This window comes from Prunus avium, chromosome 8, assembly GCF_965620075.1.
Source record: "Prunus avium chromosome 8, drPruAviu1.hap1.1, whole genome shotgun sequence".
Lineage (NCBI taxonomy): Eukaryota > Viridiplantae > Streptophyta > Magnoliopsida > Rosales > Rosaceae > Prunus > Prunus avium.
In genome coordinates this window covers 38,452,219-38,478,471 of record NC_142291.1, presented here as the reverse complement: position 1 = coordinate 38,478,471, position 26,253 = coordinate 38,452,219, and the positions used below count along the sequence as shown (strand labels likewise).

At 38.6% G+C, this 26,253-nt stretch overlaps 6 protein-coding genes across 7 annotated transcripts; 5 read left to right on the top strand and 1 right to left on the bottom strand.

Annotated features, from left to right (window-relative positions):
- The first annotated feature begins 210 nt into the window (after nucleotides 1-210).
- Nucleotides 211-3,823, top strand: FKD1 (FORKED 1). The gene is made up of 6 exons (XM_021966194.2): nucleotides 211-658; nucleotides 759-884; nucleotides 1,849-2,284; nucleotides 2,758-3,000; nucleotides 3,103-3,210; nucleotides 3,407-3,823. The coding sequence occupies exons 1-6, from the start codon at nucleotides 287-289 to the stop codon at nucleotides 3,613-3,615; spliced, it is 1,494 nt and encodes a 497-aa protein (XP_021821886.1). The 5' UTR covers nucleotides 211-286; the 3' UTR covers nucleotides 3,616-3,823.
- A 555-nt stretch (nucleotides 3,824-4,378) lies between these two features.
- Nucleotides 4,379-5,968, bottom strand: LOC110763495 (protein LIFEGUARD 4). Its single transcript, XM_021966297.2, has 4 exons — nucleotides 5,553-5,968; nucleotides 5,342-5,455; nucleotides 4,849-5,006; nucleotides 4,379-4,720 (listed from the first exon to the last, which is right to left on the bottom strand). The coding sequence occupies exons 1-4, from the start codon at nucleotides 5,806-5,808 to the stop codon at nucleotides 4,514-4,516; spliced, it is 735 nt and encodes a 244-aa protein (XP_021821989.1). The 5' UTR covers nucleotides 5,809-5,968; the 3' UTR covers nucleotides 4,379-4,513.
- Nucleotides 5,969-7,258: 1,290 nt separating this feature from the next.
- On the top strand, nucleotides 7,259-8,512 carry CLH1 (chlorophyllase 1). Its single transcript, XM_021966268.2, has 2 exons — nucleotides 7,259-7,615; nucleotides 7,760-8,512. Exons 1-2 carry the CDS (start codon nucleotides 7,334-7,336, stop codon nucleotides 8,447-8,449), a joined length of 972 nt encoding a protein of 323 aa, XP_021821960.1. The 5' UTR covers nucleotides 7,259-7,333; the 3' UTR covers nucleotides 8,450-8,512.
- A 116-nt stretch (nucleotides 8,513-8,628) lies between these two features.
- LOC110763458 (uncharacterized) lies at nucleotides 8,629-13,857 on the top strand. Its single transcript, XM_088245081.1, has 8 exons — nucleotides 8,629-10,360; nucleotides 10,457-10,606; nucleotides 10,707-10,871; nucleotides 10,972-11,067; nucleotides 11,185-11,301; nucleotides 11,393-11,683; nucleotides 12,213-12,568; nucleotides 12,704-13,857. The coding sequence occupies exons 1-8, from the start codon at nucleotides 9,835-9,837 to the stop codon at nucleotides 13,319-13,321; spliced, it is 2,319 nt and encodes a 772-aa protein (XP_088101207.1). The 5' UTR covers nucleotides 8,629-9,834; the 3' UTR covers nucleotides 13,322-13,857.
- A 618-nt stretch (nucleotides 13,858-14,475) lies between these two features.
- LOC148292699 (uncharacterized) lies at nucleotides 14,476-15,628 on the top strand. The gene is made up of 2 exons (XM_088246381.1): nucleotides 14,476-15,291; nucleotides 15,396-15,628. The coding sequence occupies exons 1-2, from the start codon at nucleotides 14,508-14,510 to the stop codon at nucleotides 15,428-15,430; spliced, it is 819 nt and encodes a 272-aa protein (XP_088102507.1). The 5' UTR covers nucleotides 14,476-14,507; the 3' UTR covers nucleotides 15,431-15,628.
- Nucleotides 15,629-19,046: 3,418 nt separating this feature from the next.
- LOC110763416 (uncharacterized) lies at nucleotides 19,047-22,514 on the top strand. Of its 2 annotated transcripts, none has more exons than XM_088245080.1 (8): nucleotides 19,047-19,732; nucleotides 19,863-20,012; nucleotides 20,133-20,288; nucleotides 20,476-20,544; nucleotides 20,654-20,767; nucleotides 20,917-21,228; nucleotides 21,348-21,718; nucleotides 21,812-22,514. In XM_088245080.1, the coding sequence occupies exons 1-8, from the start codon at nucleotides 19,201-19,203 to the stop codon at nucleotides 22,421-22,423; spliced, it is 2,316 nt and encodes a 771-aa protein (XP_088101206.1). In that variant the 5' UTR covers nucleotides 19,047-19,200; the 3' UTR covers nucleotides 22,424-22,514. The 2 variants fall into 2 exon arrangements, with proteins under 2 accessions (XP_088101206.1, XP_021821894.1); XM_021966202.2 differs by having other exon boundaries at nucleotides 19,050-19,732; nucleotides 20,503-20,544; nucleotides 21,812-22,513.
- The last annotated feature ends 3,739 nt before the right edge of the window (nucleotides 22,515-26,253 follow it).

The window sequence follows — 26,253 nt, the reverse complement described above, 5'->3', positions numbered from 1 at the left end:
AATACTTATCTTTCCAGGTGGCACCACAAAAAGTACTTTACCACATCCAATTTGACCAAAGACCATATCTAATAAATCCCCTCTTTTGCTTACTCACAGTAATAAGCACATAGATTTATTGATCATTAATTACCAAATAGGCATACACATTTTCCTTGTGTGTATATATATATATATATATATATATATATATATATATGTCCATATTTTGATCCCAAAACCCACAAACCCTTTACCAAATTCAAAACTCACCCCTCTCTCTCTCTCTAGACAATATTTCACTCTCATGGAAGAGACACTGCCAATGCTAAACACTCGCCGGACTGAGCAGAACCCAGTCAACCTTGACCACCTGCCCAAAAGCCCAAGAGCTCCAATGGAGTTTCTGTCAAGGTCTTGGAGTGCCTCTGCTCTTGAAGTCTCCAAAGCTCTGTCTCATCCTCCTCTTCCTCTGCCTCCTTCGTGCATGGCTTCTTCCAAGTCTTCTTCAAACAGCTCTTCTTCATGCAACACCGCAACCACCACTTCCACTATACCTGAAGACATTGCTGGAGAGTCAGAGGAGCTTCCTGTTCTCTCTGGACATCAGTTTTACTTTGCTTCCTCTGTAACTTCTCAGCTTGTGCTTGATCGCATTATGTCTCAGTCCATGAGAGAGGTGTGCTTGTGTTTCTTTCATATTTGTTCAAGTTTCTTACTTTCTTGTTTTTATTTACTTTTTGGCTTAAAGTTCTTCTGGGTTTTTGTGGGTTTTGCAGGACGTGTCTCCATTAACATCAGGCAGGCTCTCGCACAGCAGTGGACCTTTGAACGCTGGTGGTTCTCTAACAGAGACAGATAGCCCTCCAGTTTCTCCCTCTGAGGAATACGACGACGTCGTTAAGGTCTTCTTCTTCTTCCTCTCTGTTTCTTCAGAGTCGTAGCCTTATTTTAATGGTATTTGGTCTAAATTTCCACAATTCTTGTCCAAGAAGAAAAACAAACAAGGAGACCAATGTGACGATGCCCCTCAGCTTTCTCTGTTTTCCTCTGTCACCCACACACCATCTGATCATACATCTCTGTCCTTTTACTCAGTAATCTCTGTGTTATTTTATTGCATTAATGTTTTATAGGCACAGAAAAATGCAGGTGATGCTTTTCTCTTTTTTTCTTTTCTCTCCTTTCAAGATAGAAGAAACTTTTATTATTTCCTTAAAAATCTGTTTTGGATGTCTTATCAACCCAGCCTTATTTTCTTCAAGTCAAAATAACTAAACCAAAAGAGAAAATGAATTAAAAAAGAAAAGGGTACGGACAAAACATGGATGCCAGTTAGCTTGGCACCAGTCTAGGCTCTGCCTAGAGCTCAGACATCAAGAATCAAGATGAGCTGACAGCAGCTGAGCATCAAATTGGGTCTCTTGAAATGAAAAGAAGGGTGGAGTGTAAAATAGACCAAACCAGAGATATGCTTAAGTTGGTAACTTCAGCTCTTGCCTTGTCTTGTTTCTCTGCACCTTTGCTTGTTTTAGTAATTTGCTGCTTGTAAGCAACCCGGCACTGATTCTAAGCTTGCAGAGCTCATCACTACATCCCAACAAAACTCACCCTTCAGCCCAAAACACAAAAAAACTACAACAAATAGAGCATGACATTTGATCTGCCAAGTTCTTGGTGCTTTTGAATGATCAACTCCTTTTAAAATTCATGGATTCTTTTTATGGAAAATTTTCTCCTAGCATGTCATGTTGTCACAACTCAATTTGTACCATTAATCAGGTAGAATTTTCTTTAAATTATAACATAAGTTTTGTAGATACCCTTTTTTTTTGCTTGATCATGATGGAGTTGTGTTTGTGAACGCAGTACTTTCGAACCCACAACAGCATCCACAACCTATTCAACGGCAGCCGCGGCAGTGCCGGAAATGCAACCAATACCCCTGCTGCTGGCGGGGCCAAGACTGTGGGGAGGTGGCTGAAAGAGAGAAAAGAGAAGAAAAAGGAGGAGACAAGAGTCCACAATGCACAGGTCCACGCAGCTGTTTCAGTTGCCGCGGTGGCTGCTGCTGTGGCCACCATTGCTGCAGCCACAGCGGCTTCTTCAGCGTCAAGAAAGAACGAACAAGCAGCCAAGACAGACATGGCTGTGGCATCTGCTGCCACGCTTGTAGCTGCTCAATGTGCTGAGGCTGCAGAAGCCATGGGAGCTGAGCATGACCATCTCACTTCTGTGGTTAGCTCTGCTGTTAATGTTCGTTCTCACGACGACATTACCACTCTCACAGCTGCCGCTGCCACAGGTACCAATTCTTGCTAGATAAATTACTAGACAAAATCTTGCCCAAATTTTACTAAAGATTCTACATTTTTAGACCACATTACTAAACTAGGCGATGTGTTAATTAGCAACTAGTCATAATAATTGATGTACCGTATCAACATGGTATCATCTAAAAATATGATGCCTCTAATATTACTCAAATTTACAAACGTGAGTTAGGTCATTTGGCTAGACAATCTATCCACCGTATTGCACCCAAGTTTGAATTTCATTTCCGTAATTTATATTCATTTAGTGTAGTTTAGACTAATGCTTATATTAAAAAAAAAAAATCACTCAAATTTTGTGACATACCCTATTTAATGAATGATTGTTATTTTCTTTCTAAGGTTGTAATAAAATTGAAAACCATGTAATTTTTCTTGAGCACCCAATGTTTAATTAGACTTCAATAATGGTACTTTAAATGAAATCTGTGTCCTGTGATTGCAGCTTTAAGAGGGGCAGCGACCCTAAAGGCAAGGGCAATGAAGGAGGTGTGGAACATAGCAGCAGTGATACCAGTGGAAAAGGGGATGGGAATCGGAGTCTGCGGAAAAGCTAATAATGGTGAACGCAATGGCAGCTTTAGTGATGAGCTAGTTGTCCCTTCTCCTCTAGACACTACCTTTCTTGGGGTCTCTAACCAAGACCTCCTTGCTAGGGGCACTGAGCTCCTCAAACGCACAAGAAAAGGTCAAACTCTCAACCATAACTTGACTTGACCCTCAAAACAAAAAAACACAAATTTTAGTACCCGAAGTTGAAATATTGAATTATATGGTTTGCATTTTGTAGGCGATCTGCACTGGAAAATAGTGTCTGTTTATATTCACCGAACAGGCCAGGTGATGCTAAAAATGAAGAGCAAACACGTTGCAGGAACTTTCACCAAGAAGAAAAAGAGTAAGCCTATTTTACTACTTGGCACACCTAATGTGACAGCTAGGGGTGGGGACAATTTCAGTACGACTCGATGACAAGAGAGTTGAGTTACAGATTGAGACTAAAACCGAACCAACCCAACTCGTGACACCCCTAGTGAGTCGTGACAACATTTTGACTAAGATTTATAACATAAACTTTTCTATTGGGTGCGCAGATGTTGTGTTGGAGGTCTGCAAGAACATGTCTGCATGGCCAGGAAGACACTTGTTCGACGATGGAGAGCAGCGTCGTTACTTTGGGCTGAAAACAGAGGCACGAGGGGTCGTAGAGTTCGAGTGTAAGAACCAGAGAGAGCATGACGTGTGGACGCATGGAGTTTCAAGGCTGCTGTCTATTGTCGCCGAGAGGAAGAACAGGCATTAATTAGGGCCTCTGGTTTATGTTCCAAAGCAGGCATTTAATCTTCTGTTCGTATAAATAGGGAGATGTAGTAGAAGGTCCTGAGCAAAAGCACTGCACTTTTGAATTCAATTCAAAGGACGTGACCTGCTTATGGAAATATATGTTATAGTTAGACTGTATTGTCCAACAATAGTATTTATACGACCGTAGTATTTTATAATTTCTTTAACCACAATAATATTCTATAATTTCTCCATATTATTCTACAATTTTTTCATACACGGTAGTATTCTATAATTTCTCTAATTTTCCCCGTCAGTCTGTCAGTCTATAATTTCTCCAATTTTTGAGAGTTTAGGCGCCTCAAACCAGGGCTCCTCCTACTCAGCCTACACTTTTGACCAACCCACTTGCTTTAAAAGTTTTGTTGATCCCCAAATAGAAGAAGCGGGAGGGAAAAAAAGGAAGAAAAGAAAATGAAAATAGACTCTAAACTAGTTGCCATGGTTTCTGAAAAGCAACAATGTTAAAGCTAGGTGACAAAACATAGGTTTCTGTTCAACTTAAAGTATACACCCCAACGATCTCAAGTGCATTGGTCTGAAAATCCAAAGTAGAGCAACCCATCAATGTCAAAAAGGAAGCCACACTAGACATTCACCTTTGACATTGGACTTGGCCAAAATCTAAAAGCAACATTGAGTGGATTTGAATAAACAGTAATCTGGTTCAATGGAAATAATGAACCAATCAAACACATATATACTCCCAGGCACAAAAAATCTTCCATGAAAATCAACTATTCATCAGTGTAAAATGATAAAGAGTTTAGTTATTTTAAGACATTCACAATTGTTCCTAAACCATAACGACGTCGATGATAATTACATGGGGGAACAAACATTAAGCAGCCAAGTTCTCAACTATCAGCAGCTCTGAAAACAGTGAGCAGAGCGAGGAAGAGGTTGATGATATCCAGATACAAGGACACCGCAGCCCAAATATACTCGTCGTAAGAGTAGCGTTTAATCAGATTGTCAGTGTCATACACAATGTAGCCACAAAATATGATCGAAGCCAAGCACCCATATATCATCACAGAGATCTTACCAAGCGGGAAGAAAACCTGCAACCAGATATGAAGAACAAAAGGAACCCAACAGTTTAAAAACAAATAAAAATTACCCAAATAGAATCAAGGCACATTGAATTCACAAGAGCAAGAAGGTTCAATCAAACAAGCATGACATATACCTGAATCAAAGCAAAGACAATTAGGACCAGTATAGCTCCAGACAAAAAGGGTCCCAAGAAGTTGAAATCATGGCCTCTCTTTGCAGCCCAAAATGTATATAAGGTGAGACCAAGCACAACCACAGCCGTCAGAATCACAGACTCCAAAATGACCTTCCCTGTTTACACAGTTGAACAAATTACAGAAAATTCACAATGTTGTTGTTGTCAGCCAATTGGATTAAACTCCTTAAACTATTGGTCCCATCCCATTCAACCAGCTATCCCCAAAAAATTATATTCTAAGTATGTCTTGAATTAAATCATCCGAATATATATTTCCAGGCCTAGATTAGTGGTTGTTTAATTTTCTTCTGGGGTTTAAGCATTACAAAAAACATATATTTCCTGAGGTTCAAACATCAAAATTAAATGTTTCTCATAATCAATCACTAGAATGCAGCGAAATATAAACCAAACCCAATCACCGAAGGAAAAGATTATGAGCACTGACCGCTAGTAAACGCACAGGTCAAGCCGACTATAAAGGCAAGAGAGATGGTGAAAACTCCAAGCAGAAGGTAATTGACCGGGTGCTTCTGGTGGTAATAGTACAACGGGCACAGCACTGCCGCCAAATAACAAATCAAAACCCTAAATTTCAAAATGAATTCACACAAAAAAATAAAATAAAAAAATCAACTTTACTGAAACACAAAGCGTACCGATGAAGGGCAAGATGATGAGGACGATGTAGAGGGCAAGGCCGGCACTGGTGCTGACAAAGAAATGAGCGACGGGCCGGTACGAAACGACGGTGGCGGCGACGGCGATGGTGACGAGCAATTGGATGGCTATGATCGAGTAGATTTTGCGAATGAAGGACCACCGGAGCTCGGGGCTCTCCAGCATCATCGGGTAGAGCGGCCTCGGTCCTCCTCCGGCCTCCACGTCAGTCTTCCGGTACGCTTGGTTCCACATCTTGCTATGAACTTGAAATCCTTAGCGACCTCTCCTGTTTGTTTCTCGGGATTCTTTACAGAAAAGTGAGGGAAAGTGAGGAGTTTTGGATGCGAAGAGTGGAAGGGAGGGGCGTGGGGTGTAAATAAGTCGAAATGCCAGCGGGGTTTAGGAGGTTACAAGGGGTGCCGTTTAGAGACTTCCGGATAAATCTCGCACACGTGCGGGAATTCGCGTTTTGAGTTTGGTAGTGACACGTGGGGACGTGGAGGTTCTGGATGTGTCTCGCGTCGCGTGTACCTTTGTGGTGAAGGAAGTCGGTAGTTGCTTGGGGGGGCGATATGAAAGTGGGAATATGTGAGAAATCTTGGTCAGCATATACTTTGTAAATGGCCCAATTGCCCCACTATTTTATTATTCGAATTATTATGTGCCTTTCCCATCTATAAATTTTTTTTGGGTTCCCTTCTCATCAATTCTTTAGATCTGTTTGCTTTAAATTTCCTATTAAAAAAAATTATAAATCATTGTGTGAGTTTTAATGTTAAAATAATTATGTGGGGGTGAACTTGGCAAATATAGATTAAGCAATTTGGCCGAGAAAATGTGCATGCTCAATTGCACTCGAGTTCAATCTCCCTTCGGGTACAGTAGTTTACTATATCCGTTTGTCAAAGGAAAAATAGAGGCTTGGATAGTTATTGGGCTCAAATAGAAAAGCTATACAAGAGGCTTGTATAGGGTTGGGCATTAACCTCAAGGCCCATCAATGCTTTCTCCGCTATTTTGAGTTTTAAAAAAAAATCTTTTAAAAGAAATAATTTATTTAATTACTTATCTGACTACTTTCCTTTACTTGTTCTCAATATCTTCTGTGCAGATTATTTGATAGTTTTTTTTATTGTGAAAAAAAATAATTCAAACAATAACACCACTTGAGATGGGACTAAACTATAAAGCACATACGACCAAAAAAAATAAAAAACTATAAAACACAGCCTGTCACGCAAGGCACACAAGGTGACAAGAGCAGTACTAAAATCCTTGGCTTGTTAGGCCCACTTTAGATTTGGACCGCTCGAAATAGTTCTGTGAAACTTGTCCTAGTAGGCCCATTTAGATTTAGACCGCTTGAAATAGTACCGTGAAACTTGTCATAGTAGGCCCACTTTTGATCGGACCTCTGCTAGCTGCCATTGAAACTTGGTCTGGTTAAATGGACCTATTTTTTTAAAAGAGTTGCATTTTCCATGTGTTCCTAGAACTTCTCCTTTGAGATGGAGTTGCATGTTACGAAATGACATTGTTTTGCTATTTTCATCCAATTACACTCCGTCGTGTGAAAGTCTTATTATGTGTGGCCAAACTTGATTGGTTGGGCTTGGGGATAGCATTGTTGTATACAAGTTTATATACTTTCATTTTCCTTTTCTTTTGGCTTCTTGTTATTTTGTCAAATTTAACTTTTGTGCCAAGTTTGGCAACCATAAGCATTGCTATAAGAAACAACCAAGGCCAAAGGCTCACATACCATTGAGCTCCTCCCATGGCACTTGTGGAAAAATCTAAGTCAGCTGCTCAGCCTTTACTGGCCACATCTGTTTTTGACAAAGGGAACTTCCCCTTCAAATGCATTACAGAGGAGACACCTTGCTCTTCCTGTTTTGATTCTTCAGCCCCTCCTAAGCCCTTGTTAATCGTCACACCAACCGTAACCGGCACTTACCCCGTAATCGTGCTCCTCCATGGCTTCTACCTCCGCAACTACTTCTACCAAGACCTTCTCCAACACATAGCCTCACATGGATTCATAGCTGTTGCACCTCAGGTACTATTGTCTAACTATTAAAATAGTGTACATTTTTAATATGATTTATTTACTTTATTTTGAAATCTAACAACTGTCAAGATTTGAGCTCACAACCTCCTCCAACAAAGTAGAGACTAATTCGTTATATTGTGCTTCGATTAGCTATACGGATATGTGCCTTCAACTGGACCTGAAGAAATAGATTCAGGGGCCAAAGTCATAAACTGGTTAGCAAAAGGCCTCCAATCACTGCTACCTGAAAATGTTGTACCAGACTTCACCAAATTTGCTCTATCAGGTCACAGCAGAGGCGGCAAAGCAGCATTTGCACTTGCACTTGGGCGTGCCAAAACTGCTCTGTCCCTCAAATTTTCAGTGCTAATAGGCATTGACCCCGTGGCTGGCGCCAACCAACATTGCAGAACCAAGCCCCATATCCTCACCTACGAACCTCAATCTTTCAACCTCTCAATTCCGGTCACGGTAATTGGGACTGGCCTTGGACCGGAAAAGAAGAATGCGTGCATGTCACAGCCATGCGCTCCAGATGGCGCGAACCACAAGGAGTTTTTTTATGAGTGCAAGCCTCCATGTGCGCATTTTGTTGTCAAAGACTATGGTCACATGGACATGTTGGATGACAACCCACCCGGCTTGGTTGGGGCACTTTCGGGTTGTATGTGCAAGAATGGGACGGGTCCGAAGGAGCTCATGAGGAAGACTGTGGGTGGGATTGTTGTGGCGTTTTTGAAGGCTTATTTGAATGGGGAGGATGAGGACTTGGTTGCTATTGTGGAGGATCCTGCTGTTTCTCCTGCAAAGCTTGAACCTGCGGAGTTCATTAGAGCATGAAGTAAAATAGATCAGCTGTTAATCTTTTCTATGTGATAATGAACTTTTTCTTTGAGTGACGTATATTTGATTGATATGCTACATTCCATTAAATTTGGTGGTTGAATTTGAATACGTACATGTACTAGCTAATAATGTTTTTGTTAAAGTATCAACCCCAGCTCAACCCATTTTGAGGAGCAATCTCTACAAGGTTCTAGAAGTGTAAACAACAAGGTGATAATACCACTAGAAATATCTAGAATAATACATAGGAGAAAACAATAGCTGAAGTAAATGCTCAAGTCGGTGGAGTAAGCAAGTTGGCAGATTGAAACTAGAACAATCTAGAATTCTCAAGTGAAGTCCAGCAAAGTAAGCAACACCAAACCTTCTAAAAATTCCTAGAAACTACAAGATCCTTTGTCAAAGTCGGTTGCTACCTCTATAAATAGGCATGAAGCTTGTCAATGTAATCAATCAAGAAGTGTGTCAACAAGAAGAGTGTGAATAAGTAGAGTGAGCTAGAGAGTTAGTAGTTCTTGTGAGAAGTGTGAGTGAAGAGAGAAAGAGTCCTTGTAAGAATTTGTCTTTCCTTTGAGAGTTGTCTTGTTGTAATATTTTGTGAGTCTAATACAAGTAAATTGTTTACTTGTTTTGTCTCCAACAAGTCTCTACATTAGAGTTGTGTACTCTAAATTTGCTCAACAGTTTTCGGGTTCTGTCGTGATCATTCACGGACAAAGTCACAAGGCAGATAAGTTGATAAGTTGCGTAAGGCATGCGGCCAGAAGCATGTCTATAGAAAATTTCAAACCAGTAATTACAAAAGGCCAAGTGAGACATGGATCTACCTTCTGTTTTTCTGTTTTTTCTGCTTGTCCATCTGTTCCTTTATATCATTTCTTTTGATACAAGCCTTTATATTGTTATCTTTCTTTTGGAATTTGGTTGTGTGTTTTTCCTTTGACCTAGCAATACTATTCTTCTAGGAAAACTGTAAAAATCAAGTAAAATCTCTGGCCGCATCAAATACTTGCAGTGTAAAAAAAGTCATTCCGAAATCAAATTCATGTGTTCTGATAGAAGATTAAAGGACAAAGTGTAAAGGGTTACCCAAAGAAATAAAGGGACGATTTGGCATGTAATTTAAACAGTGTAAAGGGTAGACATCAGAGAGTCTTACTATATATGGCCTGTTTCTAAGTATCACACAAGAACATGATTCCCTCCTTTTTCTCTTGTTAAAGAAAGATGAGATTAGGGTTATTCTTACTTAAAGATCCAAGTTACTAAAATACTCTTCTTCATTTCAGTCTTTATTTCTTAATGTTGTATAAATATGAACACAAACGTCCCTATCAATATAATTTCCACTTAATTAAGTAGAAAAAAGAGGAGAAGAAATGATTTCTACCATGAGCAGCAGCTCTACGGACACAGAGAACATGGAGAACATGCAGACATATTTGTTCAAAATCACCATAACTAGCCAATGGAAAGAAGTTGTTGCAATCTATAGGCTAGACCCTCGGGCTCGCGAGGCAAAGATCACAGAGTCAGGTGACACAGCACTACACGTAGCGGTGTCCGATGGCCAAGAAGAGCATGTTGAGGAGCTAGTAAAACTCATCTCCACAAACGAGCTGCAACTTCGAAATGAGCGGGGAAACACCCCTCTCCACATTGCAGCAGCCATGGGGAATGTGAGAATGTGTGAGTGCATTGCCAAGCATCATCCCTTGTTGGTTTATGCTTTCAACAAAGAAAACGAGACCCCTCTCTTCTTGGCTGCTCTGCATGGTAAAAAAGCTGCCTTCTTGTGCCTGCACTACGTTTGCAGCCTTCATGATGATCAGCAGCGCTACAAATATTGTAGGAGGAAGGACGGCAATACAATCTTGCATTGCGCAATTGCTCGGGACTACTTTGGTAATTAACTAATTGGCATACTTAAAATCAATTTGTTTGATCACTAGCACACTTGAAAATTGAGAGTACTAATTGTGTTTTTTCTGTGATTGACAGATTTGGCATTTCAGATAATTGACCTGTATGAAGAACTAAGTTTTTATGTAAACGAGGAAGGAAACTCCCCTCTCCATCTTCTTGCAAGTAAACCTTATGCCTTCGCAAGTGGCAGCCGGCTTGGGCCGTGGGACCAAATCATTTACTACTGTAAGTATAACTGTAACATAATTATATAACTATTACAACAGAATAATATCAATGGCAAAAGCATTGAGATTTTTCTTAATTGTTTATGGTTATTTGGAAGATATAAATGTTGATCAGCTCAAAAGGGCGGAACGACCGGGTCACTGGGATGACGATCAGAGAAAGATCAAGACATTCAAAGATGAAAAGGATCCCATATATCTAGAGAACTATCAAACGTGCATCAACTTTATTCGGTTGTTGTGGCATATGGCTCAAGTTCTTGGTATGTGAATTTATAATCAAATCAACTGATTTAAGGTCAAGCTACCATATATTATATACTTCTATTATACAATATCCATTGCCCTCTAAATTGTGTGTAGTTACCAAACACGATAAGGGCGAAAGCCGGAAAAATTCAGCAGATGCAGAGAACCCTGCAGGTGCAGGACCTAATGCTCTGAACAGAGGAAATCCAGGTAAGTTTTGTATTAATTAGTACTGAGTCATGATTTAAGTTCTTAATTTCGCTGTTTAATTAGTCATGACTCATGAAAAATGTGTTTATTTCTAGTAATCTAGTTTGATTTATATAGGATCCCAATCAAATGATGGAACACGACGACATCGATCATTGCCCGGACATTATATCACCTGCTTTGAGTTTGTCAAGCTTTTCTTAAAGGCAGTATTGCAGATTCTTTTCGGATGGGGTATTGCACCTTTTTAAAAAAAAAAAAAAGAAGAAGTTAATTTATAATTCTGATCTTGGTATGTTTCATCTTATGCATCCATTGTTTACAGGGCCTAAGGAGATAAAAAAGATAAGGGCAATGAAGGAAAGGCACAAATGGTCAATTCAGATCATGAATGAACTACTAAAACGTGGTTTGATGTATGCGTACGAAAACAATGGTATGCATCCACAGACAGCGCCATCCCACAAAAACGACAATGATGATCAAGAAACATGGCCTTATGAAATTGTCGATCAATATGGTGACCAAGTTGTCACCCTCGGAAGCATTAACGTTAACAATCAGCCCATTATGAATCCTCCCCCACAACCACAAGATGATAATAAGCCAAATAATGGTAAAAATATATCTCACGATTTGTGTGAATTTGATACACCATATCAGTATGTCACGTGCTATATCGGATACACTCAATAATTTTTTCTACTAACAGCTGTAGCTTGCCAATCACTATAGTGTAGGTATGATAAAAAAAAGAGATATTTAGTCATATACCCATTCTTAGCACTAAAACTATAAATAAACCCTACACCATTTAATTTCTATAAACACACCCTAAAAAAACCCAAAAAATGATAGCTGGCCCTATTGAATTTAATTTTGATTATTAAATTACTTTGATGCCCTATTGCGTGTTTTGGGCTTTTTTATGAGGTTTTGGGGTTGAGTTTGTTTTAAGAAATCAATGGCAGTTTTGTAATTTAAAAGAAGTTAAAAGCCTTTTTGTTATGTTGTAAATGAGCTTTGAGTGTATTTCTAAAGTCCATTTCATATAAGGTTTTTTTTTATATAATTTGAGCTCCTATATTGTGTATAATAGTGAATCTCCCTAAAAAAAATTGTACCTAATACCTGATTATTGGCAGAAGTGGGAGAGAAGAAGAAAACCCTTGCACTGGCAAAGAGGGAAACACCCTTCTTGATTGCTGCAAAACATGGTGTGACTGAGATGGTGGAGAAGATCCTCGAGCTTTTTCCGGTGGCCATCCGTGACATCAACGCAGAGAGAAAGAATGTAGTGCTGGTGGCTGTGGAGAATAGGCAGCTCCATGTGTACCGGCTCTTGCTAAGTAAGAATATCCCCAACAAAGACCACATGTTCAGCAAAGTGGATAATAAAGGGAATAGTGTGTTACATCTAGCAGCAAGGTTGGGAGACCATCAGCCTTGGCTAATTTATGGGCCTGCCTTCCAAATGCAATGGGAAATCAAATGGTATCGGGTGAGGACTTAACCCATAATCTTAATTAATTGTTAGACTATTGTCCAATTCCGTCTCAGCCACCAAACAAGGCCTAATACACACCTAGATGGCTAGTAAACATTTTTGTTCTCAAACTTTGAACCATATATGCAGATTGTAAAAACCTCCATGCCACCACGCTTCTTTCCCCGCTTCAATAAGAAAAACAAGACTGCAAAGGACATCTTCAAAGAAACCCACAAAGAGCTCGTGAAAGCCGGAGCGGCATGGCTTACCAAGGCCTCCGAGTCCTGCACCGTCATGGGCGCGCTTATTGCCACGGTCGCCTTTGCAACTGCTACCACCGTTCCCGGTGGCATCAAAGAGATCACTGGCAGACCAACCCTCGAAAACTTGCCAGCTTTCGACATCTTCGCCATTGCTTCGCTCATTGCACTATGCTCCTCGGTCACATCCATGGTCATTTTCCTCTCCATCCTTATGTCCCGGTACAAGGAAAAGGAGTTTGGAAAAGTGCTGCCGAGCAAGCTCTTGCTGGGATTGACATTGCTCTGCGTGTCCATGGTTTCCATGTTGATTTCATTTTGTGCAGGACATTTCTTCATGCTTAAAGATAAGCTCAAACATGCTGCGTTTCCGGTTTATGCAATAACGTGCATGCCTCTGGCTATTTTTGCTGTAGGCCACTTTCCTCTGTATTTTAATATGATATGTGCCAACTTCAACAAGGTTCCATTCGAGAGCGGAGTCACAAGGGTAGCTCCTCTTTGATTGAGGAGGCTTCATTTATATGCTAGCAATATTAAATTTTTCTCGAGTGACATTTTTCAATTAATAGCCTACTTTGTATTAATTTTGGTGGTTGAACTAATATGTATTGTGTAAGATTTTTATGTCTTAAAAATCTCACTCAAGTGGTCTGCTAATCAACGAAGAGTTCCAAAGCTATGTGGAGACTAAGGAATTCAATTATAACTGGACTTGTAAGTCTTGGAGAGAAGTGTTTCAGTTTAAGTCCAAGACTGCTAAGGTTCCTAATTCATAGTGGATTAGAACTACTAATTCTGATGCAATAAGGAGAGGTTGAGAACTCCTTGATGGGCAAGGAGTTCCGACTGATGCATATAAATACATAGTCCCTGCTCATATCGAATAGCCAACTCTAGAGAACTCATACCCCATCTGTGAGAGAGATATACAGAAATCGATATTGAGGAGCTGTGCTGTGTGTGTCAAGTTGCTGCTTCGATCATTCCAATGGCTACAGAACAAGGTAGTGTTCTCCTATATGCAATCTATAAAGTTTACATGTGGTATCAGAGCTTAGGTTGCATGTTTTAGAACCTAAAAGCAATTTAACCAAGCATGTTAACAAAGTCTTAATTTTTTGAAACGACACATAACTATGTTTTCAATAATCTGAGTTCAAAGTTTACTAGCATGTGTCTATTTTCACTCTTCTATTAATATAGATCTGTTAAGCATATGTTTCAGATATAAGGCTTTTATCATCCATGCTTGAAAGCTTCACGATCAAGAATCAAAGAAATCTTGGATCAACCAAGCAAGCTACAGCGGTTTGGTTGATTAAAGAATCTCGGATTCAAGAAAGATGATCGAGAAATCTTGCACAATGGACCATCGTAATCTTGATTACCTTCTGTCCACAGATGTTGGTTAATCATGGTTATGGTGATTCATTGTGGTGTGGTGCAAAATATGGGATATATGAATTAAACAGTGATTGCTTTCAATCCACAGATGTGAGAAATTATCCTGTGAAAGAAATTCATATATCAAATATTTTGGTGATCACTATAACATGTTCAATTTTCAGCCCACAGGCGTAAATTGATAATGTACAGATTATTTGGGGACAGTTTTGATTTATATATCTGTATGTTTCAATAAACTCTTACAGTTTTTTCTACCAACCTTAACACCATCGAAACCCTCAATGGATCAAACTACAAGAAATGGAAAAAGGGATCTTGAGATGGCTTTGGGATTTCTAGACTATGACTTGGCTATAAGAGAGCAAGCTCCAGAAAAGCCTGCTGAAGGAGCAACTGCAGAGGAAAAGTCTTACTTTGCCAAATGGGAAAAGGCAAATAGGATGGCCATTCTAATCATGCTCAAGTCCATGTCACCAACTGTGAGAGGAGGTATTCCACCCTCCAACAATGCTAAGGAATTCCTAGAGTCGATTAGCCTGAAATTTAAGGAATCTGAGAAAGCTGAGATGGGATCCCTGATCAACAAACTGACAGATATGAGATATGCTGGCAATGGATGTGTTAGGGTGCACATTCTAAATATGATCGATATTGGTATGAATCTGAGGGGTTATGGAGTCAACATAGATGACAATATGCTGGTTCACCTTGCACTCAACTCACTGCCTACAGATTTCAAACAAATCAAAAGCTCCTATGTTGCACAAAAGGAGTCATGGTCTCTAAATGAATTAATTGCAATCTGTGTTCAGGAAGAACAAAACATCAAGAAGGAGAAATCTCTCAATCATGTCAATCTGGTCCAAGACATGAAACCTGTTAAGAAAGATGGATACAAGGAAAGGAATAAGGAAAACAATGCTGCTGGAAAATTCAAGAACAATGACAAAGGTTCAAGGGCAGTAGGTGTGACTGGAATTAAGTGTTTTTTCTGCAAGAAGTTTGGACACATGAAGAAAGAGTGTCGCAGGTACAAGAGGTGGTTGGAAAAGAGGCAGGCTAGAGGTAATGAAATCCAAGTTTGTTTTGAATCTAATTTAATTGATATATCACACTATAGCTGGTGGCTTGACAGTGGGGCAACAATACATGTTTCTAATTCCTTGCAGGGGTTCATAACCAAGAGGGTGCCAACCAAGGATGAACTAAAGGTGTTCGTTGGCAATGGAGTCCAAGTACAAGTGGAATTCATTGGAGCAGTCAAGATTGAGTTAGAGTCTGGTTTTATTTTGGATTTATTTGAAGTAGCTTATGTACCTTCCATGAGAAGGAATTTGGTGTCAGTAGCTAGGCTTGTTAAAGCCAAGTTCGAATTAGTAGTCAATGATGTTGGATTTTCTATTTTGAAGAATAAAATTTCAGTTGGTAGTGGAATTCTTGTGAATGGCATGTTTTCTTTAAATATCAAAGGATCTGAGCATATTATGAATGTTGCAAGCACCAGCAAAACACAAAGTAAAAATGAATCACCTAACTTATGGCATAAGAGACTCTGTCACATTTCTAAAGAAAGAATAAGAACCCTCTGCAAAGAACATGTGCTGCCGCCACTTGACTTGGATGAATTGAATGAAATTTGCATTAGTTGTGTAAAAGGAAAACTCACAAATGCAAGGAAGAAAGGGGCAATTAAAAGTACCAATCTGTTAGAACTCGTTCATACTGATATTTGTGGTCCCTTTCCAACACAAACTCATGATGGTTTCAAGTACTTTATCACTTTTACAGATGACTTCTCACGTTTTGGATATGTGTATTTGATAGCAGAAAAATCAAATGCTCTAGACATGTTCAAAGTGTTTAAAGCAGAAGTTGAAAAGCAACTTGATCTTAAAATCAAAGTAGTTAGATCGGATAGAGGGGGTGAGTTTTATGGCAGATTTGATGAAGCTGGAAGAAATCCTGGACCTTTTGCAAGATTTCTTCAACAAGAAGGGATTGTGGCTCAATATACAAACCCTGGAACTCCACAACAAAATGGAGTCTCTGAGAGAAGAAACAGAACCCTCAAAGATATGATGAGATCCATGATTGCAAGCACAAATCTTCCTATTTTTCTTTGGGGAGAAGCCTTGAAAACAGCAAATTATATTCTCAATAGAGTACCAACTAAGAGTGTGAATCAAATACCTTTCGAGCTTTGGAACAAAAGAAAACCGAGTCTGAACCATATAAAAGTCTGGGGATGTAAAGCTGAAGCCAAGTTGTATAACCCTTTGGAAAAGAAACTAGATGCAAGAACAACTAGCTGTTTTTTCATGGGATATCCAGAGAGGACGAAGGGATATCGATTTTATTGTCCAAATAATACAACCAGATTCGTTGAAACTGGGAGAGCAGTTTTTATAGAAGAAGAAAGTGAAACCATTGAAGATAGGACACTGGATTTTGATGAATTAATAGACAGCAATACCATGCAGTCTAATGAAATTGAAAAAGAGGACCATATCGTTCTACCAAATATTGTTTTGCAAAATGAAGAAACAGCACCTCAAGATTGATCTTGTGATGGTCTTGTGAGCTTGATCATATTGGTACACATTTCATGATTGCTGATCCGTTAACTAAGGGTCTGCCAAATGGTGTTTTTCATGGACATGTTAGAAGCATGGGATTGGTATCCAGTTTTGATGGGGAAGACTAGTGGGAGTCTGTTTTAGAATCTATGCTTCATTTTGGTAGCCTATTTTTATTGAGATTTTCTATTTAAACCCCGCACTTCTCTTTGTTCACCCCAATACTTAAATCATTAAGCTGTAAGTTTTATTATTGTGTAAAAAGACAAAAAAGGTCATCCAACTTAATATTTAACTCTAGTATATCTATACACACACCCCAACTTCCTGTTTACAAACTCTCTCTCTCTCTCTCTCTCTCTCTCAACAATACCTAAGGGTTTAGGGTTCCATATGTTTGTGTTTTTTTTCTGCTGGGAACAAAGAAAATTGTGGGGTTTAAATAGAAAATCTATTTTATTTCTCATTTTTTTCAGTTTAAATTTGGGGTGTATTTAAGGGTAGTTTGGGAAGACAGTGGGGTTTTCTTAGAAATTATGAAAATTTAAATTAAAAAATGGGGTGAACTTAGAACATGGGGTGAACTAAGAGAAGTGTGGGGTTTAAATAGAAAATCTCTTTTTATTTATTTATTATTATTTAAGAACCTTGATTGATTTTCAGTTAAAGTGCAGTCTTATTATTATTATTTGATTCTGTGTTTAATTTGTTTAAACAAGTGATTTCAGTTGGTATCAAGTGTAGACAAGCTAGCTTCAATAATTGCACTTGATACTCACTCACGAAAGAGTTATTTTGGAAAGGGAGATCTTGTAATCTCTTAAAGAAGTGGACTACAGATGGTAATGACATAAAGCATTTTCTAAAGAAAAGTCATGTTCATCTTGTGTTCTAATCTTGACGGAAGCTTTATGTGGCTATGCAGATAGGTATATGTGATTATAAAGGTCCTGGATGTTTTATATTCAAGGCACCTTGATAATTCGATGCTTGTTTTCATAGTTGACCAAGAGCTTGTTTAGGAATACAGTTTAATTGATTTCCATGGCCATAAAGTAGTTGAAACATGGTTTTTGTTGATTATAGACCAAGTGGGAGAATGTAAGATTTTTATGTCTTAAAAATCTCACTCAAGTGGTCTGCTAATCAACGAAGAGTTCCAAAGCTATGTGGAGACTAAGGAATTCAATTATAACTGGACTTGTAAGTCTTGGAGAGAAGTGTTTCAGTTTAAGTCCAAGACTGCTAAGGTTCCTAATTCATAGTGGATTAGAACTACTAATTCTGATGCAATAAGGAGAGGTTGAGAACTCCTTGATGGGCAAGGAGTTCCGACTGATGCATATAAATACATAGTCCCTGCTCATATCGAATAGCCAACTCTAGAGAACTCATACCCCATCTGTGAGAGAGATATACAGAAATCGATATTGAGGAGCTGTGCTGTGTGTGTCAAGTTGCTGCTGTGCTGTGTGTGTCAAGTTGCTGCTGTGCTGTGTGTGTCAAGTTGCTGCTTCGATCATTCCAATGGCTACAGAACAAGGTAGTGTTCTCCTATATGCAATCTATAAAGTTTACATATTGAACTTCACTGAATTGTAGCAGTCACTCTTTTTTTAGTTCATTGTTCTCTTTGGTCATCTTATAGGCAGACATGGGCTTAGCTAAGTTAGTTAGAGCGGATGTGCTCCCCATTCTGTATCCGAGTTCGAATCCCCCTCCATGTAGTTTAGATTAGATCAAAATAGAATATCGCTTGTATTAAAAACAAACAATCCTTTTCTTCATGGAAATCTGTCAATCAGGTAAATCTCTAACAGCATCAAATACTTGTAGTGCAAAAAAAGTCATTCCAAATCAGATCAGTTTCAAGTCGTGATATCTGTCCGTCAAAATGATCATTTAAGATGCTTTGCAGTCTTGCTTTTAATGTCCACAGGTAACCCCCAAAATGAAAAGAGCAGAATATATGGAACTGGTGTACTTTATTTTCTTTTCCTTGAAGAATAAAGAAGTGTAAAGGGAGAGTAGAGATAACTGGCCAAAAGAAAAGGGTAAAGACTAAACTAATTTTCCTTCTGCTATAGTCTCTGTTGTATCACAGAAGAGTATGTAAAATTTCCTCAATAATTTCCTTGGGTACAAGGAAGACAAGATTACGGTTCTTGTTTGTTAAAGAAATTAAAGCCTTCTACAAGAGCATACAAAACTTACTTGAGATCCAAGTCTTGTTGACCCCACTTAGAGATTCTGAGAAACAAGCTTTCAGTCTTCTTTTGATAACAGCTAACAATGTACTATATATACAGTAGCTAGAGCCAAGAATGAATACAAATATGAACAGAAACACAAACTTCAGTGTTTAGTTGCCAGTTGATTATAGCAGGAAGAGATCAAAATGGCTTCTACCACAACAAACACCATAACTAAACTAGACACTGAGGAGAGCCTCAAGAAACACTTGTTCAAAATCACCATGAAAAGCCAATGGAAAGAAGTTGTTCAAATTTATAGGCAAAATTCTCAGGTTCGCAAGGCAAAGATCACCAGGACAGGTGACACAGCATTGCACATTGCAGTGTCCAACGGCCAAGAAGAACATGTTGAAAAGCTAGTACAATTGGTTACTGTAAAGGAGCTTCGAATTAAAAATGGCAGAGGGAATACCCCTCTCCATCTTGCAGCATCGATGGGTAATGTGAGAATGTGTGAGTGCATTGCCAAAGATAATCCGTCTTTGGTCGGTGTTCTTAACAAAGATAATGAGACTCCTCTGTTCTTGGCTGCTCTCCATGGTAGAAAAGATGCTTTCTTATGCCTCCACTACATCTATACCCCTGCCCTTGATGATCCTAAGAAACGCTACAATAATTGTAGGAGGACGGATGGTGAAACCATATTGCATTGCGCAATTCTCGGGGACTACTTTGGTAATTAGCTCTTCACTTGATCACTTACATATATATTTATGATCTATTTCTTGATGAGCTAGATTTTATATAAATATTCTTCTGTGATGTATTAAATTAATGAATTAACAATTTGCGTGGTGCTTAACAGATTTGGCATTTCAGATAATTTGCCTCTATGAAGATCTTGTGAATTATGTCAATGAGGAAGGGTATTCCCCTCTCCATCTTCTGGCTAGCAAGCCTTCTGCCTTCAAAAGTGGTAGCCACCTTAGGCCATTCAAGAGAATAATTTACTACTGTAAGTATTAGTACAGATACAGTATTATTTGCAGGGATGCATAAGATCGAAAACTAACATGTATCGCGATCGATCAGTTCTGTATTAAAGTAATAATTCTTCTGTATGACTGGTTGGAAGGTATATATGTTGATGATCTCAAGGTGGAACAAAAGGATCAATTTAAGCAGGGGTTAATTAAGACATTCAAAGAGGAAAAGGATCCCAAATATCCAGAAAACTACCAGACATGCGTCAACTACTTTCGGGTGTTCAGGAAATTGGTTCAACTGTGTGGTATGTGAATTAAAACCATTTAATTCAAACTACAAAAGTATTTTAGTCAAGATTGGCTTTAATTTATACTTGCATTTCTGTAAGGATCAGTCAGTTTAAGGAAGCAACCATTTGTGCTATCAAACTAGCTAGATCCATGTCGAAGTTTCTCAATATTGAATTCAATTCTATATGCTCTGGACTCAAGTACTGTACACAAGCTACTATTTTGCAGTTACCAAAATTCTGGGAAGAGGACAAAATTCAGCAGATACAGGCAAGAAAGGCCTACTCTTTTTCATATGCTTCAAGCTCAAGCCTAGTCTGAAGTAAAACCCTTACAAAATTGTTAGTTGGTCATGAAAAATATGTTTATTTATATATAGGATCCCAATCAAATGATGGACCTCGTGGGCATCAATCATTTCCTGCTAATTATAGCACCTGCTTTGATTTTGTCAAGCTTATATCAAAGGCAATGCTGATTGTTCTTGGATTAGGTATGGCACTTTTTTTTATAAATCCTAAACCTCTTGGTATGTTTCATCATCTCATGCCTCTATTTAAGACTAATCTACAGATTCTACACCCATCCAGTGCAGACATAATTTATATAATGTAAGATGCATTTCCCTTTTAATGCTTGAAGGGTCTATGGAGATACGGAAGACAAGGGAAAAGAAAGAAAAGCACAAATGGGCTTTTCAGATCATGAATGAACTATTAAAAAGAGCTGTTATGTACGAGTACGAAGACAGTGGTATGAATCCGCAGGGTGCAGCACCATCCCGCAGAGACAATGATGAGACAAGTCCTTATGAAATTGTTGATAGTGGTAACGTCCTAACGACCCTCGGAAGCGTTGAGCAGGCAATTGTAACTCCTCCTCTGATTGAGTCTTTACAAGATAGCCAACAGGAAGATAACAAGGCAAATAATGGTAAAGAAAACATTGCAGAAGGTAACTGTTCTACATATAATTTTAATTCAGCACATGTCTTTCCACCATGCTTAGCAAATTATACATGGCTGTAGCTTGTAGCCAACCAGTAAGTTAAATATCTCATGAAATGTATCTAGGGTCATCATCATCAGCAGAAGCGATAGAGATGAAAACCCCTAGAGCAATGAAAATTAGGGAAACACCAATACTGATTGCTGCAAAAAATGGGGTGATTGAGATGGTGGAGAAGATCCTGGAACTTTTTCCAGTGGCCATCCACGACATGAACGCAGAGAAAAAGAATATGGTGCTGTTGGCTGTGGAGAACAGGCAACCCCATGTGTACAACTTGTTGCTGAAGAGAGATATCTTGAGGGATAGTGTGCTCTGCAAGGTGGATGATAAAGGGAACAGTGCTTTACATCTAGCAGCAAAGTTAGGAGAACATAAGCCTTGGCTAATTCCTGGAGCTGCATTGCAGATGCAATGGGAAATCAAATGGTACGAGGTAAGGATTTCAACCCACAGAGGTGCCATGGTCTAATCAAAATAATTAAATTACAGTTTACAAATTTAATATCTTATACATGCGTGTATGCAGTTCGTAAAAGCCTCAGTGCCACCAAACTTCTTTTCCCGCCACAATAAGCAGAGCAAGACGGCAAGGGACATCTTCACCGAAACTCACGCAAAGGAAGTCGAGGCCGGAGGCCAATGGCTCAATAGCACCTCCAAGTCCTGCTCTGTGGTGGCGGCCCTCATTGCCACCGTGGCCTTTGCCACTTCCACCACTGTTCCAGGTGGCATGAAACAGGACAGTGGCGAACCGACCCTCGAAAACCAACCAGCTTTCGAGGCATTTGCCATCGCTTCGCTCGTTGCGCTCTGCTTCTCGGTCACGTCAATGGTGATGTTCCTGTCCATCCTCACGTCCCGGTACCAAGAGAAGGATTTCGGTAAAGACCTGCCGAGGAAGCTTTTGCTTGGCTTGACGTCGCTGTTCGTGTCCATTGCTTCTATGTTGGTTTCTTTCAGCGCCGGACATTTCTTCGTGCTTAAAGACAAGCTCAAATACGCTGCGTTTCCGGTTTATGCAGTAACGTGCTTGCCTGTAACGTTTTTTGCCATGGCGCAGTTTCCTCTGTATGTTGATCTGCTATGGGCTACTTATAAGAAGGTGCCTCAACGGAGTTACAAGGTAGCTCCTCCTTAAGAATTTATTTATGTAACTACAAAAAAATAAGAGTCAGAGCATCATGCACTTGCAAAAGGTTTTTAATTCGGTACTTCTTTTTTATATTTTCGTACTAAGAAAACAGAACTCAACCCGTAAATAGGCAGGACAATTTGGGCAAGATCCAACAAGATTTGGTGCTATGGACATATTTAATCAAGTAATACATAGGTTAAATGAAAAAATAAAAAGAAAGAACAAACAAGTAACATTTTTCTTCTTTGGAAAATCGCAAGCCAAGTAATAAGGCTATGGTAGCATCAAACACTTGGGACCTCCATCTTGTCCATTTGAAAAATGGTCATTAGAATTTCTTGGTAAAGATAGTAAGAAGTGTAAAGGGAAGATAACTGGCCAAAAGAAAAAGGGTGGAAGAGAGAATTTGCATTGGAAATTAACAAGTGTAAAGGGTACTTAGAGAGACATATAATTAATAAAATAATTAAAGGGGTTAAGACAGAATTTGCCAACCTCTACGTTCTCCTCCATTCTGCAGGCCCCTCAATCTAAAGAGATTGATCGGAATTCGTCTTCGATAAAGAAAAATCATAGCTAGATTTCGGAATGAAACTCCATGTGTGTGGATGGATTACCGAAATACCTAACATCCAAGTCATGATCTTGTTAGAGGTATACTGAAAAACTTTTCCATGGATGCAAAATTAAAGTCCCACACTATCATGGGAATGTGCTTCTTGATAGCTGCAGCCTTACTTCTCTGATATAATTGGGCACTCTTCAAGTTCCATTGTTTATTCTCCAAATTCAAACAGAGTCCATGCACTTGCTGCATATATACAGATCAATGAATATTTTCTTTAGAAATTGTTCATGTTCTTTAGCCTTTAATAATTATAATAATCAAGGGCATCACTTTTGAAGATTGGGTGGGCCTCCCTCAATCTTATTTACGAATTAATAAATAAAAAGGAGGTTATGAGATGCAATCTTCATTTATATAATATTTTATGAAGTAAAAGTTCTACAAGATTACTAGAATAAATTGTATAGAAATAGGGCATGGTGATGAATTACTAGAGTAAATTGGAACACAAACCCCAGTATTGGTTGCCACTCGTAGCAAGAAGAGAAGTGAAGAGGAGAGAAGAGAAGAGATGACTTCTACCACAGGTGACATAGCATTACATAGCAGTGCCCGATGGGCAAGAAAATGAGACTTCTCTCTTCTTGGCTGCTGTCTTTATGGTAAAAAAAGATGCCTTCTTATGCCTCCACTACATCTACATCCGTAACCCCAACCCCCTTGATGGTCATTCGGAAAGCCACGGCGATACCATCTTGCATTGTGCCATTGCTGGGGGACTACTTTAATTTGGTAATTAATTAAGTGGCACTTAATTTCATCACTTCCAGGATATGATATCAGATACTAATTAACAATCTGTTTGCGTTTGTGTTTGTGTCCGTGTTGTGCTTGAAAGGTTTGGCATTTCGTATAATTGACCTGTTATGGAGATGTGGTTAATTATGTCAATGAAAAAGGGGCTTCCCCTCTCCGTCGTCTGGCTACTTACTAAGGCTTCAGCCTTTACAAGGGGTAGCCACCTTAGTCGGACGGACAAAATCCTTATAACTATTGTAAGTATATTAGTTCAGATTATTATTTGCAACTTGCAAGGATCAATCACTTGTAAATATCTATAGCTAAAAAAGTCATTCTAAAACCAAGATCATTGGGCCATCTTGCTTATCTGGTCCACAGGCAGGAAACCGCAGGATGAAAGGGAAAGTGAATATGGAATAATAGCTGTCCTGCTGTGAACTTGTGATATTGGTAACACTACTACAAAAAACAAAATAGACGACAGGGATCCACCGTCGTTGTAATGCTTTGAAAACCGTCGTTAAATTGACCGCCATCTTTTTGGGTGTCAAACTACGACGGCTTTTCACCGTCATTGTTTATCTATAAAGACGACGATTTTTAAAGAAAATCGTCGTTGTTTAGAGGTAAAGATCGTTAATTATAGGAGGAAAGACAACGGTTTTATTAAAAACCGTCGTGGATTGTAGGTTAAGATGACAGTTTTTTATGAAAACCGTCGTGGATTGTAGGTTAAGACGACAATTGTTTTATAAAAACCGTCGTTAATTATCTATAAAGCCAACGGTTGGTTTATAAAAACCGTCGTTAATTATCTGTAAAGACCATGATTTATTATGAAAACCGTCGTCTAATAAGTTCCCAAACTGCTACATTTTAGTTCTTTTTGATTTCATATGATGCTATACAACGATTTTAACTAGAAAACCAACCATAATGCTTTATTAATGAATATATACACTCAAAAATAGTTTCTTTCATAAAACTTGAAGATTCAATAGTTATTACATAGTTAACCAATTTTTATTCTACAACAAACATAATTCCTACCAATTAAATATAAATATTCAATTGATACATATGGTAATTAAGTAGTACAATCTTTTCCTAACAAGTCGACCTACATACTCCTAATCCAAGCCTTCCTCATCCAAACATACAAATGATGCACAACTGAAGTCTCCTCCATCATCCATGTAAATAAATCAAAATGACAGAGAGAGAAAAAAAGCTAAGATTATAAACATATAAAATTAGGTGGAAGAGAAATTTTACCATTGGACCATATTTCCATAGAAAACTTGTAAAATGAGCATAAAAAAGACTATCGAGAACCTGCAAAAGGAAAAATATATAAATAAAATGATGGGGAAAAGAGAAGGTAACAAATTTTCAACAACAAAAAAACATACGACTCACATAGAAAACCTGCAAAAGAAAAAGTTATAAATCTGCAAGCTTCCTCCTCATCTCCTGAGAACCAAATCAGAAAATCTAAAAAGAAACCAGAAATATAAAAAAATATGTAAACAAACCAGACAAATCAAGAGAGACAGAAAATCTGAAATCAGGGAGACAAAGAACATATACCATAAACGCAAAGAGGCTAATCCAAATTCACTAGCAAGATATAGAAGGGTATTGAGAGATTAGGTGACTTTCAAATCAAACCTTTCAACCAGCTTTGATTCTCAAACACAGAACCTCCCTCTCCATCTTATGGATCTGCGAAGACCTCAATCTCTCAACTCCTTCATTGATATCGATTTTTTGATGATTTTGTAAAGAGTTTCCTGAGGGTGTTTTAGAGAGCTCATGAGGGTTTCAAGGAGGGAGAGATAAGGTTTTCAGAGACAGGGGAAAATATGAAAATTTGTCGAGCGCGAATTCACTTAAGCGGCCTTTTTTTAGCGCATTTTAAAAGACAATGCTTGTTAATGAGAGATAAGGTTTTCAAAGACGGGGGAAAATTTGAAAATTTGTCGAGCGCAAATTCACTTAAGCGGCCTTTATTTAGCTTGTTTTAAAAGACGACTCTTTTATTAAAAAAAACCATCGTCTTTACATATAATAGATGACAGTTCTTTAAAAAAACCCGTCATCTTTACATATAATAGACGACAGTTCTTTCAAAAAAACCGTCGTCTTTACAAAAAAAGGCCACTTGATTTTTAAAAGACGACGCTTGTCACTAACAAACGTCATCTTTTAAAAATCAAGTGACCTTTTTTTTGTTCAGCGTGTTTTAAAAGACGACGTTTGTTAGTGACAAGCGTCGTCTTTTAAAAATAATCTAACGCTAGTAGTGTATAAGATGATATATCATGACGGTTTTAAAAACACACCGTCGTCTTTTAAAACATAACGACGGTTTTAAGATGCACCGTCGTCTACTTTGTGTCGCGGTTTAATTATTTTGTAGTAGTGTAATAATAAAGAGTAAGAAGTGTAAAGGAGAGATATA